This window comes from Lepidochelys kempii, chromosome 2 (assembly GCF_965140265.1).
Source record: "Lepidochelys kempii isolate rLepKem1 chromosome 2, rLepKem1.hap2, whole genome shotgun sequence".
In the NCBI taxonomy this organism is placed as follows: Eukaryota; Metazoa; Chordata; order Testudines; family Cheloniidae; genus Lepidochelys; species Lepidochelys kempii.
The window spans coordinates 199,042,633-199,057,669 of NC_133257.1; the positions used below are offsets into that span (position 1 = coordinate 199,042,633).

General features: G+C 39.1%; 1 protein-coding gene across 3 annotated transcripts in view; it reads right to left on the minus strand.

Moving 5' to 3' along the window:
- RARB (retinoic acid receptor beta) overlaps window positions 1–15,037 on the minus strand; it is a 305,303-nt gene that overhangs the window by 126,849 nt on the left and 163,417 nt on the right. Inside the window, exons 1-2 of one of the 3 annotated variants that reach the window (XM_073333467.1) lie at window positions 10,695–11,266; window positions 9,310–9,386 (exon numbers count right to left, since the gene is read on the minus strand). The exons of 1 other annotated variant lie outside the window; for it this stretch is intronic. In XM_073333467.1, coding sequence (XP_073189568.1) covers window positions 9,310–9,386; window positions 10,695–10,851 — 234 coding nt within the window. In that variant the 5' untranslated portion in view covers window positions 10,852–11,266. Of the gene's footprint in view, window positions 1–9,309; window positions 9,387–10,694; window positions 11,267–15,037 lie in introns of those variants that run through there. One more of the 3 variants, XM_073333466.1, reaches the window with a different exon arrangement.

Here is a 15,037-nt window from a genome sequence, read left to right on the forward strand (position 1 = left end):
GTTACATTTACGATATATCCAGAGCCCAAAACACTGAAGCCGACTTGCAAGGCTCAGGAAAACTGCTCCCACGTAGCAAAAGTGTGACTCTGGTGTCAGAATGAAACACTGGTTTTGAAGAAAGATCAACTGTTTACTTTTCCATAAGATACTGATGCCTCTATTTGACATTCTGCTAAGCTACCAGTAAGCGAGACATGGTGAGAAAGAATAAAACTGTTTTATTCTGGACCACTAATTTAATGGAAAGACTGTTGCAGGAACTTTTGCAACCTTGACCACTTGGATTCAGATATTGAATGATGGGAATCAATAAATTTTTAATTTGGTTATTTATTTGCTTATATGCTCGCTGAATGATGTACAACTTTAATTGCATATTAAAGATGGTTTTGTGGTTAAAGCACTGGATTAGGATTCAAAGAAATCTGGGTTTAATTCCTGGCTATGGCAGGGACTTTTTGTATGACACTGGTCAAGTCACAAACTCTTTCTGCCTCAGTTCCATATTTTTTAAATGGGGATAATTCTTCCTTCTTTCCTCCTACACCATGTATATCTTGTATATTAGATTTTAAGCCCTTCTGGGCAGGGATTATCTCTTCCTACCTGTTTGTACAATATCTTGCACAACGGGACTCCGATCCTGTTAGGGGGCTCTGAGCACTACTTAATATAAATAACCAAAATACATAAGCCTATTATTAATGACTCAGTTGCTCAAGCACTCCATGCACAGAACTCCTATTAAAGTCAATGGGATCTATGTGTATGGACTGCTTACAGGATCAGGCTCTAAAAGAAAAAAAAAATCTTATCTAAGGGTATGTATATACTGCAATTAAAAACTTGCGTCTGGCCCGTGCCAGCTTACTCAGGTTCATGAGGCTCGGGCTAAGGGGCTGCTTCACTGCAGTGTTGACTTCCAGGCTTGGGCTGCAGCCTGGGCTCTAGGATCCTGCGAGGTGGTAGGGTTTTATGCACTGAAAGTGCATAAAATGGAAAATCCTCCAAACTATGGATGGACTTTAACAATGTGTCCTTACTGATGAAGATCCAAAACAATCTATATTTATAAATGCTCATTCAGCTTTAACCTAATTAAATCTATACAACTTCCATTTGCATGTATATATTTAGTTGCCTTCAATTTTACATATGCCATAGATCGGGGTGGTGGGGAGGAATCATTTGGTCAAAGAGAAGTATAAATACCCCGCATCCAAGATTCTTCATACTGACATGCTGATTGATAATTTCCTCTTTTAACAGAAGTATTTTAAGAGGCTGTAAAACTCAAACAGAATGTTAAAACAAAGTAGGGTTAGTTATAAGGGCTTGTATTAGGAAATTACATTTCTCCCTGCCCACTTCTAAAATAAAGGCACAACTAAGTTAACTTTGTGGACAAGTGCCCCTAAACTACATGATGTCTTTATCAGACTGTCATGTACAACACAAAAATTCTCACAGTATACTTTGTGGAATACTTACTGGTGGTCTGCAAAGGGCTGGTTAGTCACATGGTGCTGGTTCCTCTCTCTTATTTCTAACTGCTAAAATGTACTGAAGGCAGCTAAACACACTTCATTTTCCTACAATTACTTTTCCAAGTAAACAATGGCTGCTGTCACCACAGGGATTTTACTTCATTGCCAATGGAGGAGTGGTAAATTCAGTTGTGAATGGAAGGGCAGAATGTGTGCAGAAAATAACGTCTATATTAAAATGCAAACCACAATGAAAAACTTTGAAACTCGCTGATATATAGACACTCCTGAGATGACAAATGCTAGGAAGTGAATGTAAATTATTAGAGAAATGGCCTGGGGGACTCAAATTGAGATTTCTGCTGTTGAAATCTGCAGTTGTGTTTGGACAAGGTATTCTTGTCTTCTCAATTTATGACGTGCTATTAAACAGAGCCCATGTATTGCCCCAGAAGTGGCTGCCTTTCCTTGGTGGATGAAGTCATCTCAGTGGCTGGTTTGTATATCAGTTTCTTTTTTAATGTGCTTTGGAAAGCCCTTTAACCAAGATTTTTAAAAATAAAAGCCTAAAATCAAGCTCCTAAATCCATATTTGGACACTCAAATAAGTGATCTATTTTCAAAAGTGCTGAGAACAATGGTAGTTGTTGGATGCTCAGTAAATTTTAAAATCAGGCCATTTATTAAGGTACCCAAATATGGATTTAGGAGCCTAACTTTAGGCTCCTGTTTTTGAAAAGCCGCTGAAATAGGTGAAAGCATGCCATGCCAGATAATAGGACCAACCACAGTATTTAGACTATTTTTAAAGAGACACTTTAAAATTTACATTTCTGTCTCAAAAATGTTTTACCAACAACGAAGATAACTAACTTACGAGAACACAGAGAAAAGTCATCTCTATTTTGCAAGTTTACTTTGTGCATGTGACAGCCCCTTCTGGATACCTGTAGTCAGTTGCATTGTTTCACTTGCACAGTTGCTTATTTCACAAAAGATTTCAGTGGAACTACTCCTGGTGTAAAGGTACTACTCAATGCCAATAAAGTGACAAAATAGGGCTCTTGCTAAACAGCACTTGCCTGCTGTTTGAGTGGGGCTTTCACACACAATAGCATGGAGATTTTTTTTTCTTTTTTTTTAAAGAAATAGGAAAATCTGATTGTAAAACCACAAAAACTGGCCAGGGAAAGAATCTGAAACTACATTTAGCTGTTTTGAAATGAATTAGATATAAATGTAATGATGTGTCTCCAACTTTTCTCCCTCCCTTTTACAAAATGATACCGTTAATGCATTCCTATGGGCGTTTTTCCATCAAGTAACTGCCCCTTCTCCAATCCTAAATTGTTTGCCAGATTAACAGTCCCACCCTTCAAGATGATATCATGGCATCACCAGACCATGTTGGTTGCCTTTATTAAAGTATATGCCATTGATCTATTATGAGCCCTTGTCAGGTTCTGAGGCTGCCTGGCTGGGAGCATGGTTCTACTCAAGAAAGGGCAAAGCCAAAGGAAAGTCACTCTTCCTGCTTTACCCACCACTATATCGAATTGTGCCCATTCTCCTGCCTATATTAGTGCCTACAGCACAATATTGTTCTGTTAGATGGATTGCCCATTGTGTGGTTATAATAATCTCATGCATTTCGCATCTTATATTTTTGCAATTCCATTTGGTTGAGAAGGTTTTGGCTTTCAGCAATCAGTGGTATGGGTCCCGCTGTATGGATATGGACTCTCTAAGTATGAGCACAGGTCAAAATCAATTCAGATTTGGTACTTCACAGGATTATAACTTTGAGCAGTGTATCCTGGCAGAAGTGGTTATAATATTGGCTTCCCTGAGGAGTAAACATTGATAAGAGGAGAGAGGGTGGTCTGGCTTTCCAACCACATGGTAATATAGAAATGGGGGGAGGGGAAGAGGCAAAGTGCTCTATCTTTTGTATTAGGCATTCACTTACCTTCCTGTGATGTACAGGAGCAAAACACTTAGTGCAAAGTTTGGGGATTTCACAGTACAGTAGCCCACGCGAGATGGTGTGCCTGTTTAGGCATTTGTATTATGCAGGCTTTGTTATTAGGCAACCCTCCTCAGTCCCAGAAAGTCTGGATAATAAAAAATATCCAAGCACAGGAAGGGGAAAATGCAGCCCCACCTTCCTTTCACCTTCCTGCCAGAGCCTTTGGATTCTATAGAGTAAAATCTATTTACTCAAGTTCCAGTTTCCTGGCCATTTTATACATACACTGGTGTCCTCAATGCACAACAGCTAGTGGAGATATGGAAACCCCTTTGAAGCCATGACTAATTTTAGCCCCTATCAGTTGCATGTTCAAATTCAGTGTTCCCAAGCTGACACCAATTCTTGATTCCCTCCTTCCATGCAGGGCTTGGGCGAGGGAGACCACATTTTTCAACAAAACTGATCCCTATGATCGATGAGACTGCGATGCAGAAACTCACCACAGTTCCATGCTTCAATTGGAGCTTTCAATACGACTGGATGTCGTGTGACAGAGCAGAAGGCAGAGGAGCCCTATAGCACACAGTGCTTCAGAGCATGCAGACATTGCACTGGGCCTAACCACCATTATTCTTTCAACACTATTCTAGAAGATCTAAAATCCTACTGTATAATGCAGGTTCATTTCATCAGCTGCAGAGAGGGTGGTGTGTAACTTAGACATGAGCAATCTAGTCACCTGGGCCATGTAAGTTAGATGGAAGTAATTTGCAGGCTGGTGCATTTCATTACTAGTGTAAAGACGCTTAGCAGAGGTTGGGAGGTTGGTTGGAGGGTGGGAGCGCCGGCATGAGCCAGACGTGGTTAAGAGACATGGCTTGTGTAAACGGCTTCTGGAAAGTGTACTCACATAGTGGTAAGTGGTGATGTGGCTAGATGTAAGGATGACTAACTCCAGTTTCTAAAACATAGTCTCCTTCTCCCTCCCATTTTTGTATAGAACTGCCTGGCAACAGTGCACAAACTCAGATTTGCCCTGTCTGGGGGCGCCTTTACTACACAGGCCCATTACACAAATAGAAAACCACCCACAGATATTTCACTTTTGCTCCAAGCTTATTCTATTTTTTTTTTGCCTCTGTTTTCACTAATAAGGTCAGCTCCCAGACTGCTGCGCTGGGCATCAGAAAATGGGGAAGAGATGGCCAGCCCTCTGTGGAGATAGAGGTGGTTAGGGACTATTTAGAAAAGCTGGACGTGCACAAGTCCATGGGGCCGGACGAGTTGCATCCGAGAGTGCTGAAGGAATTGGCGGCTGTGATTGCAGAGCCATTGGCCATTATCTTTGAAAACTCGTGGCGAACCAGGGAAGTCCCGGATGACTGGAAAAAGGCTAATGTAGTGCCAATCTTTAAAAAAGGGAAGAAGGAGGATCCTAGGAACTACAGGCCAGTCAGCCTCACCTCAGTCCCTGGAAAAATCATGGAGCAGGTCCTCAAAGAATCAATCCTGAAGCACTTGCAAGAGAGGAAAGTGATCAGGAACAGCCAGCATGGATTCACCAAGGGAAGGTCATGCCTGACTAATCTAATCGCCTTTTATGATGAGATTACTGGTTCTGTGGATGAAGGGAAAGCAGTGGATGTATTGTTTCTTGACTTTAGCAAAGCTTTTGACACGGTCTCCCACAGTATTCTTGTCAGCAAGTTAAGGAAGTATGGGCTGGATGAATGCACTATAAGGTGGGTAGAAAGCTGGCTAGATTGTCGGGCTCAACGGGTAGTGATCAATGGCTCCATGTCTAGTTGGCAGCCGGTATCAAGTGGAGTGCCCCAAAGGTCGGTCCTGGGGCCGGTTTTGTTCAATATCTTCATAAATGATCTGGAGGACGGTGTGGATTGCACTCTCAGCAAATTTGCGGATGATACTAAACTGGGAGGAGTGGTAGATACGCTGGAGGGGAGGGATAGGATACAGAAGGACCTAGACAAATTGGAGGACTGGGCCAAAAGAAATCTGATGAGGTTCAATAAGGATAAGTGCAGGGTCCTGCACTTAGGACGGAAGAACCCAATGCACAGCTACAGACTAGGGACCGAATGGCTAGGCAGCAGTTCTGCGGAAAAGGACCTAGGGGTGACAGTGGACGAGAAGCTGGATATGAGTCAGCAGTGTGCCCTTGTTGCCAAGAAGGCCAATGGCATTTTGGGATGTATAAGTAGGGGCATAGCGAGCAGATCGAGGGACGTGATCGTTCCCCTCTATTCGACATTGGTGAGGCCTCATCTGGAGTACTGTGTCCATTTTTGGGCCCCACACTACAAGAAGGATGTGGATAAATTGGAGAGAGTCCAGCGAAGGGCAACAAAAATGATTAGGGGTCTGGAACACATGAGTTATGAGGAGAGGCTGAGGGAGCTGGGATTGTTTAGCCTGCCGAAGAGAAGAATGAGGGGGGATTTGATAGCTGCTTTCAACTACCTGAAAAGGGGTTCCAAAGAGGATGGCTCTAGACTGTTCTCAATGGTAGCAGATGACAGGACAAGGAGTAATGGTCTCAAGTTGCAGTGGGGGAGGTTTAGATTGGATATTAGGAAAAACTTTTTCACTAAGAGGGTGGTGAAACACTGGAATGCGTTACCTAGGGAGGTGGTAGAATCTCCTTCCTTAGAGGTTTTTAAGGTCAGGCTCGACAAAGCCCTGGCTGGGATGATTTAACTGGGAATTGGTCCTGCTTCAAGCAGGGGGTTGGACTAGATGACCTTCTGGGGTCCCTTCCAACCCTGATATTCTATGATTCTATGATACACCAGTAACACCAATGAATCCCTCTCAGATTTTGCACCCTCAAGAATTTTTAACAGCGGCGCACTTCAGCCATAGTTTGCATGCTGGGGACTGAATAGGGCCTGCTGTATCAGACGCTAAAATACAGGATCAGTTATTCTAGTTTCAGTTCATTCAGAAAAAATATTCATGCCATGCTTTTTCAAGAGAAGGTAATGAATAACACAGAGGATGAGATAGAATTTTATCTTCTGTGTTCTTGAAGTAAAATTCAGGGAACACTGTGACAGATTTCATTACATCTTACAGATGCTTTTACTTGTTATCTTTGTAGACTGATTAAACCATAGGAGATCAAGCGCAAATATTTTAAATACAGTACTTAACAACTCCTTCATAACCATCTCGCTGTAAAGTTTATAACAAACATTAAAGAAAATAACCTGTTTCAAACAGACCTTGCCTTCTCTGGTGCCAGTATGTGATTTACTAAATGCACCTGCAGCAATCTGATACTTGGGAATGCAGATTTCAAGTCCCACACTTCAAAATGTTTGCTTTTAAATTCAGAAAGATGAAAGAAAATAAGGAACTGAGCTCTTTGTTGGGCACAGATGTTTCTAGGATTTCCAGTGCCCGCAGAGAACAAGAACCTCCCCCCAGTCCACACTTCACAACAACCTGCGATTTAGAAGTAAATTTTATGCTCCCGGATTTAATTTTTAACAAGACTTTTGAAGGTTAACACCTCCAGTTCTTATTCAGACAAACCTCCCAGGGAAGCCAACTCCCAGGGAATTTACTATAAAGGCTATATACTACAGGGATTATACTGATCGTAAGGGCTATATACTACAGGGATTATACTGATCGTATTTAGAGCCTATGTGTACACCCATAATTTTATCTTTATTGAGTTCTCTATTTTTGTAAATGTAACAAAATGTGCTACACTAATAGTGGTTTTCTATATTACTTGTTGAAACACTGCTTTCATATGAATGCTTAGGTTTATTCCTATTTTGGGCCTTCTCATTTGAGGTCACCTATTAAATGAATCATACAAAGATTTTTTTTTTAAATAGGATCTTCTAGGACAAGGGGAAATCAGCCATTCCACCTTTTTCATGTCCTGTCTGGTCCAATCCTGAGTGCACCTATGCTTCCATGCCATTCAGCTGTTTCATGGTTCAACATCTACTGGTTTTTTTTGCGCTAATTACTGAAGCTGTGCAACAGGGAAGCTGAAAATTATATTGTACTTTAAAATACAAATGAGGCGTTTTTATAATCTTAATTTTAGTCTATATTCTCCTCTTTAAATGTCTATATTCTCCTCTTCAAATCTAGTCTTGTCTGATTTTGATATACTGGCCTGATTTCTCTCAAGAGAGAGTTAAGAGGAGTGCTCACTACTAATGTTTAAAAATTCAATCAATCAGTTTTATTCCCTTTCTTTGAGTCCATTACTTTCTTTGTAAATGAATTATTTCTTCTCTTTAATCCATTACAATCATAAAATTAAATCCACATGGAAAATATACATACATATATTTTAATTTTGAAAAAATTAGTAAGCACTCAATGCATATATACACATTATAATATGTGTGCGTGTGTGTGTAAACATATATACTTACATACACACATGTGTAATACATATGGTTTATGCTTGATTTGCAAACCTTCCCAATGGGGGAAAGAAAAATAGTGTACAAACATAAATCATGTTTGGACTGCATCTTACCTTCTATTTCAATTTCCAGACCTTCCACAGGCTAGGACAATTCATAATATTACAAGATTGCATTCTGCACATTAAACTGCAATGGAATTAATGTGCTGAAGTTGGGGACATACAGTACTCTATAACTAAGCGCAACAAGGATTAATTCTTCCAGCATCTCAGCTACAGCACTGATGCTGTCAGGATTGTTACTGGGCTCTTTTGAGTCTGCAATATGCATGCATTATTCACTTGTACTCCAGATTCCTCATCTCTATCAAAGTAGCATTTATAAGGCCTAAATCAACTGCTGCAGGTGCATCATTGGTATTGCTAAACTCCCCCACCCCCCAAAAAGCATCCTACCAAGTGCCTAATACTTTTGAATCTTGGCTATGATTACCTTACACAAAACCACAGAGGTCTAAATGAAAGAGAGAGTCAGGAAATACTTGTGGTTGGAATTAACCATTGTCATTGTTACATTTACAGCACCCGAGCAAACTTTAGTCATTGCGCTCTTTGTATCTACCCCCCCCCACTCCAAAATTGTTCTTTGTCAGCACCTCATATAAGTAATAAAGCAGTTTATATTTCAATAGAATTTTAATAAATTTAAATGTGTGCATAATTTCATATGTACACACAAACACATATTTAGGGTACTTGCTCATTTTTCCAGAATAAAAAAAATGCTACATAAATTAAACTGAACATTATTTAGAAAGTAACCAGCTAACCTACTTTCTAGCATGAGTGTCATTAACAGTCAGTTCAAATTACAGCCAAACAAATTATAATTCAGGTTCAGCCTGATTTTAAGTTGCCTTGCAGTAAAATTTAATTGTCTTCCTTACAAAATTACAAGACTCAATTCCTGAAAGTACTTTTCTGTATTTTTTATTTACTCTTGTTAATATGAGTTTCTTTGATTAGCTGACCTTTTCTGTTATCAATACTTGTCTCTTATCAGTTGGCCCTAGGCAAATGACATATTTACCACTCTTCCACTCTGATAAGGGTAATCCTATGTTTAACTTGTTCAAGAACAAACACGACGTTTTTCATTTTTTAGAACATGTTTCTAGTTAATAACAAAAGTATAGGAAAGTGCAGATAAAAGCTACACTTTATCTAAAAATTGTTTGAACAATTATCAGAATGAGATGAACAATATTTTTCCAGTGAAAGTTTTGTATTATGGGACTTGCTTATTAATGAGGCAAAATTTCTAAGATTCAAAGCATTTTTATTACCATAGTTAAACTTATATTTCTGTTTAAATCATGGTAACCAGAGAATACATTTTTAGTGAAATGTCTTTAGTTTCTTACGGTTATGGAAGAACTTTCAAGTAATAGGTTTTCTTTCATATCTGAAGACCTCAAACGTAGAAATATTTTGAAAGTAGCTAAGGGAAAATAAATAAAATATGTTGATTTTTTTTTACTTAGTTTAATTCTTTTAAATTGTTAAGATGTTAAACATTTGAACCCATATGCAAATTGTTACTGATTTTACAAGTCGTTTCTCAATGGTTTACTAGGTCAAGAACTAATGCCATACATATTCTGAGAAAAAGTTTTGCGGAGAGTCATAAATATGATAATCCACCAGGCACTTCTTTTAAGAACTTTTTTTTTCTTTAATTCCCTCTGGATAAACAACATTGAAGTGAAAGCTAAATTTATTCTTATGCAGCTTTGAACTCTCTGGAAAACAAAGATTTCAGACATAATTCTATAGCTAATGCTGCACTGAAGTGTCAAAGAGTGTGTTAAAAACATTTTGATAGATAGCCAAGTCATTTATCTTAATCAGCGTCAGAGCAGAGAAGCATCCTGCGGGCTCTTTAATGCAGAGTATAGGGGATGCGTACTGGTACTTGTAATTTCTCAGACTTGAAACTACAGCGGTAAAACACTGCCACTGTTTACCATCTATGTTTCTCAGCACTATGTCAAGATCAGATAACAAAACAGTATTTTTTTTTAAACTACATTACAGTATCTATGCTTCCTCCCCTACTAGTCCAAGACTCTGACTGAATCTAAAGGTATGAAAATAATTGATGGCTAAACACAAGGGGAGTTCACAGTTAGTAGTTTTCTAGCAAAACAGCAACTTCTTATAGCAACAAAGTGAAGAAGAAAGGTGGCAGCAAGGTCAGTACAAAGAAATATTGCTTTTTCTTAGCACGGGAAATATTAATGGAAGCCTAAAACTATCGCCTGATTTCAAGAACATCACCTACACTATGCAGTTTAAATTCTTTGTAAGGAATGTACAGAATACAATTTTAATTGCTTGGCTGCACTGTTGAAGTGTACATCAAGAAAATATGCAATCAATTATCAAGTGTGATCGGAAATTAGAGCAGGGAGGCAAAGGAAAGAAAGCTACAACAGAGATTCTGTGTAATTTGTCCTTCATTGGACGGAGTTTAAAAAGTCGTGCTGTACTGTATTATTGTTTTGCTTATTCCTGTTTGCTAAAAACCTGGTTGAAGGGTTGATATGCTGTGTAAAAAGGTAGAAACATAAAACATATTTTAAATATTTTTTTCTGCAAAAGAAAATAAATACTTACACAACCACATTTTGCATAAGAAAAAGTCCGTACAATCCCTATCACAAATTAAAAGTAGTTGGGATTTTTGTTTTTTTTTTAACTGCATGCAAATAATTTTTTTAAATCTGGAAAAAATAATGGGACCTACATTGAGCACTGTGCCGGTGTTGCCAGTCTGTTTGTGCCAATCCACTGAAGCATGCTTTCAGAGCCTTCTCCTGGAGCATGCAAGAAGACGGACTTGCAGTGTAGAAATCCAGAATTTGACCAGGGCTCACTGCTAGAACATCCATACAGTCAAACATGATTCCCCCTCTGCAGAACGTCTGCAAAAGTGCTTTCCTCTAGGTGTGGAGGAAAATGGCATATAAAAGTACACCCAACTCCATCAAACTCTGCCCCTTTTTTGGCACGTAGGCTGTTCGTCTTTTTCCCAGACCAGAATCATGAATTATGACAGACAACACAGCTAAAAGCCTGTAATTGATCCAAATGATCATTTACCATTTTCCAGGCTGCTCAGCCAATCCAGCAAGATAGGGGGAAACAAGCAACATTCCAAGTTTTAGTTTCAATCAAATTATTCGAAAAATCCTTTAGAATCAGTCCTGCCTCATAGATTGTTGCTGAAGATATGATCTTTTTCACATCACACACATCATCAAAGTCCCAGTAATAAAAGACCTTTGATAGTAACTCTGGATCCCCCTCACCAGTGAATAGATCCTTCTGCCTCTGAACAGCTCACTTCCTACTATTTGTGTCACACAGAAAGAAAGATTGAATTGCCTAATATATGCGAGTGAACTTTCCATGAACCCTTCCCAGGCTGCTAACCTTCAAATGACCCAAACCAGTCTGACATCACCAACTCCCAGGATTCTCACACTGCTTAAAAACTCCCAGCAGCCCTGCAAAAGCAGACAGGCAGAGAAGCAGGCAACTATTAGCCGTTGCCTTTATACTTTCTTATTTTTAAATGATAAAATAAATAAAAAAATAAAGAGGAAGATTAAATTGCAAAAAGGCTGTTTCTGGGTTCTGTCTGCACAACAGCAGAACTTGTATACATATCAGCTTATTCTAGGTGTGTGGATTATTTTAAGTGCCAGTCTATTTCCTAAATCCCCTGCACATTCCCTATGCCCTTTGTAGAAAGAATCAGCAACACATGGGCACAATTCGCCACTTTACAGGGACACGGCTACAGACACTAGCTTCTCATCTTGGGAAGACAGCTACTAAAGAACATCACAGACTACACTCCTCCCTGTTCAAATCTGTGTTAATGTTTTGGCTGATATTTGTAACACAATATCCCTAACAGTCTGGAGCTAAAACTCTCGATGCCAGCACCCACTCACTTGAGAATTTTCATAGGCCCATAACTAGGAGAGCGTTAGGTGCTTCAAAATCCACCCCACGTCCACCCCCTCCAGACATCCATATAAATGTAATTAAACACAGTAGATGAATCATTACAGCCTGAATCCTGCAGACTACTCAGGCTGCTGAAAGAAATGTAGAGAGCCAAAGTGATAGCATTTGGCACTCAGCATTTGCTCAGCATCAGTGCAGAGAAGTTAGTATGTATGGGGGCCCGGTTCTGCAAGCTGCCAAACATCTCCCAGAATCAGACTGTGACCCCTATGTTCACACCCTACACACTATTGCAAAGATCTTTGTACAAAGTATGCCTTCTAAGGCATCATCTGAAAACTCATAATTTGCTGGTCAGTATTGTCTTGTTAAAATATGTGTGGCAACATTATATGTGAAGTTATCAGATTCCCCTGTATGGTGTTATTAACACATGTTCCAAACCCCACAGCCCTGCCCAAACAGAAGTTGGCAAACAGGTACATACTCAACAAAGGAATGTGTGATCTGCTTGATTGGCATTTAAACAGTAAACAGAGGAAGGGGAGACACAGGTGGGGTGCTGGAACAATTTGTATAGTGGGGGTGCTGACAGCCATTTAACCAAACTGTAAACCCTGTATATAATGGAAGTTACTTCAAGCCAAGGGGTGCGGCATCACCTCCAGTTCCAGCACCTATGGACACAGGAAGTTCAAACACATGAATAAAAACCAGCAGGGAACATCCTTCCACATAGACTCTTTGGCTCCTGGCTCTCAGCTGGAAATATTTTTCAAGAAGGGGACTGGAATTATAAAAAAGGAGGGACGAACACCCCAAGACACCCCTCTCTCTTTCCCTGCCCATCGCATTCACTGCACCTGAAGAGACAGGGGAAAGAGGTGTTGGACTCTGGGGGAGGGGCCGTGACCTACAGAGTTTCGTCAGTAAGACAGCTGAAAGCAAGGGGTGAGACCATAACTAAAAAAGCACCAAGCTCAGTTGTCTCACTGGTGGTTCAGTGTGCTCTCTCTCTCTCTCTCTCAACTCTCATCTGCATCTCAGGGGTCAAGCAGGTCACAAAATTCCATATTTTTGTATAAATAGTCTCCTTCATATACAATCTTGCTTATGGATCTGACTCTTGTCAACTCTTGACCTGGATGGATTGCTATAAGTATTTTAATAATGAAAAGGAAAATGTAATATCAAGTTCCAAGACACTGTTTTCCCTCTTAAAAAAAAAAAGAAATTTTCAAAAGTGGCCTCTTATTTCAGGAGCTTGACTTGAGACACCTTGGATCATAGGTTCTGAGAACTTGCATCTTATATTGGCTTTGGGTTAGATTCTCTAAGGCACAAAGAGAAGAGAGGAGCCCAACTTTCATCAAGTTTCAATGGAAGTTGGGCACTTAATTTCCTTTCATGCCTTTCAATATCTGCCCCTTCAGGTCAATATTGCAGATACTCAGCATTTCTGATAATCAGATCCAAGGTGTCTCAGACTGGGCACCCAAAACCAGAAAAACACAGAATTAGCGGACACCTTTTGAAAACTTCACCTATAACATCTGATGAACCTGGGAACATTGTGGGTGGGAAATGCACACAAGAAAAGACAAGAAATACTAAGGAGAGATTCACTGTGGGACCTGACCAACTTGCTTAATGGATGTGATGTTCTTTCTCTGAAGAAAGTCCTTTGATGCGTTAAAAGCTCTGTGACAATACCTGTAGATTGTGTTAACAAAACTTTCTGTAAAGATTCAAGAAGTCAAACAAAACAGCATTGTCCCTTGAAACGGATAGGTCTATACTGAAAACAAACCATTGAACAAAAAGCCCTGTTGTAATCTAGAAGCAAAATCCCTTTGAAGACACACAAACAAAAGCTTTTCTTAATTTTTTTCCCTCTCAGACAAAAGAGATTTAGCTGCCCCTACAGTAGACACAGTCTCACTTCATCTCCTATCCTGATAGAAGAATTATAGGGCTGGAATGCAACACTGGCATCCAAGGGCTTTCAGAGTCTGTCAGGGGAAACTTACCCCATGCTGAAATTGCTCCAACTTAAAAAGTGGCTCAGTGATACTTACACTGTAATATGAAAAGTATGCACAATACACACTTACCCAAGCAAAAGATCCTTTTGCCTAAGTACATTACAACAATTTTCAGCACAGCAAGCAGAGTTCTCACTCTTAACAAGAAAAAAGAAGTGGTGACATTTTACTAAAATCTGATTTTATCATGTGGGTATTGCTTTTTTGTTTTGTTTGTTTGTTCATTTATGGTGGATAACACAGCTTCATTAAAAGACACTATTTTATAGCCAGATAAAACTTGTTTTCTCATGATGAGAATGCAAGAAAAATTAGGAACATCTAGTGTGTCATCATTAAGATGATTGGAAAGATACACACAGAACAAAATGTCTTTTGCCAGTTTCCAAGTTAAGAAGAAAGGGGGCTCTCTACAGCCCCCAGAGTTCTGGAAATGGTAGAAGTTTAGACCAAGAAGGTACCCTGATGAATTACAGTGAACAGTGGGTTCTAGCCCACGAAAGATTATGCTCAAATTTGTTAGTCTCTAAGGTGCCACAAAGACTCCTCGTTTTTTTTAGTGAACAAAATCATACTGACAAAACATGATTATGTTTATTTTTTAACTGTTCTCATAAAATTTTATTTAATATAAAACCTATTTGGGGTGCTTTTAATTACAGATAAGTCCTGGGCAACTTCTCAAAATAACTGTCAGTAATTCATGCTTAATTGCATATGAATGGAATAAGATGGCTTTTTTATACCATATCTAAATGGGCCAGGTAGTTCATCATGTTTTATTATGAATTATAGTTGGGCTAATGATTACAGTTATTACTGAACCATGTGAATTAACGAATTCCTCAAATAATTTAACAGTTCACCTCTATAGTATTTCTTCTCAGTTCTAGAATTTATTTAGTTTATTTATCTCTTCCAAGGTTTTGTTCCTTTGTAAATTGTACAATTTATGCTTTTTAAAAAAACATAATACAAAGAAAATGTACTTTTCATAAATTGGGAGAATTTTTGCAAAAAATAATATTTATATAGTGTATATCAGATCAGCACTAACTACAACCAT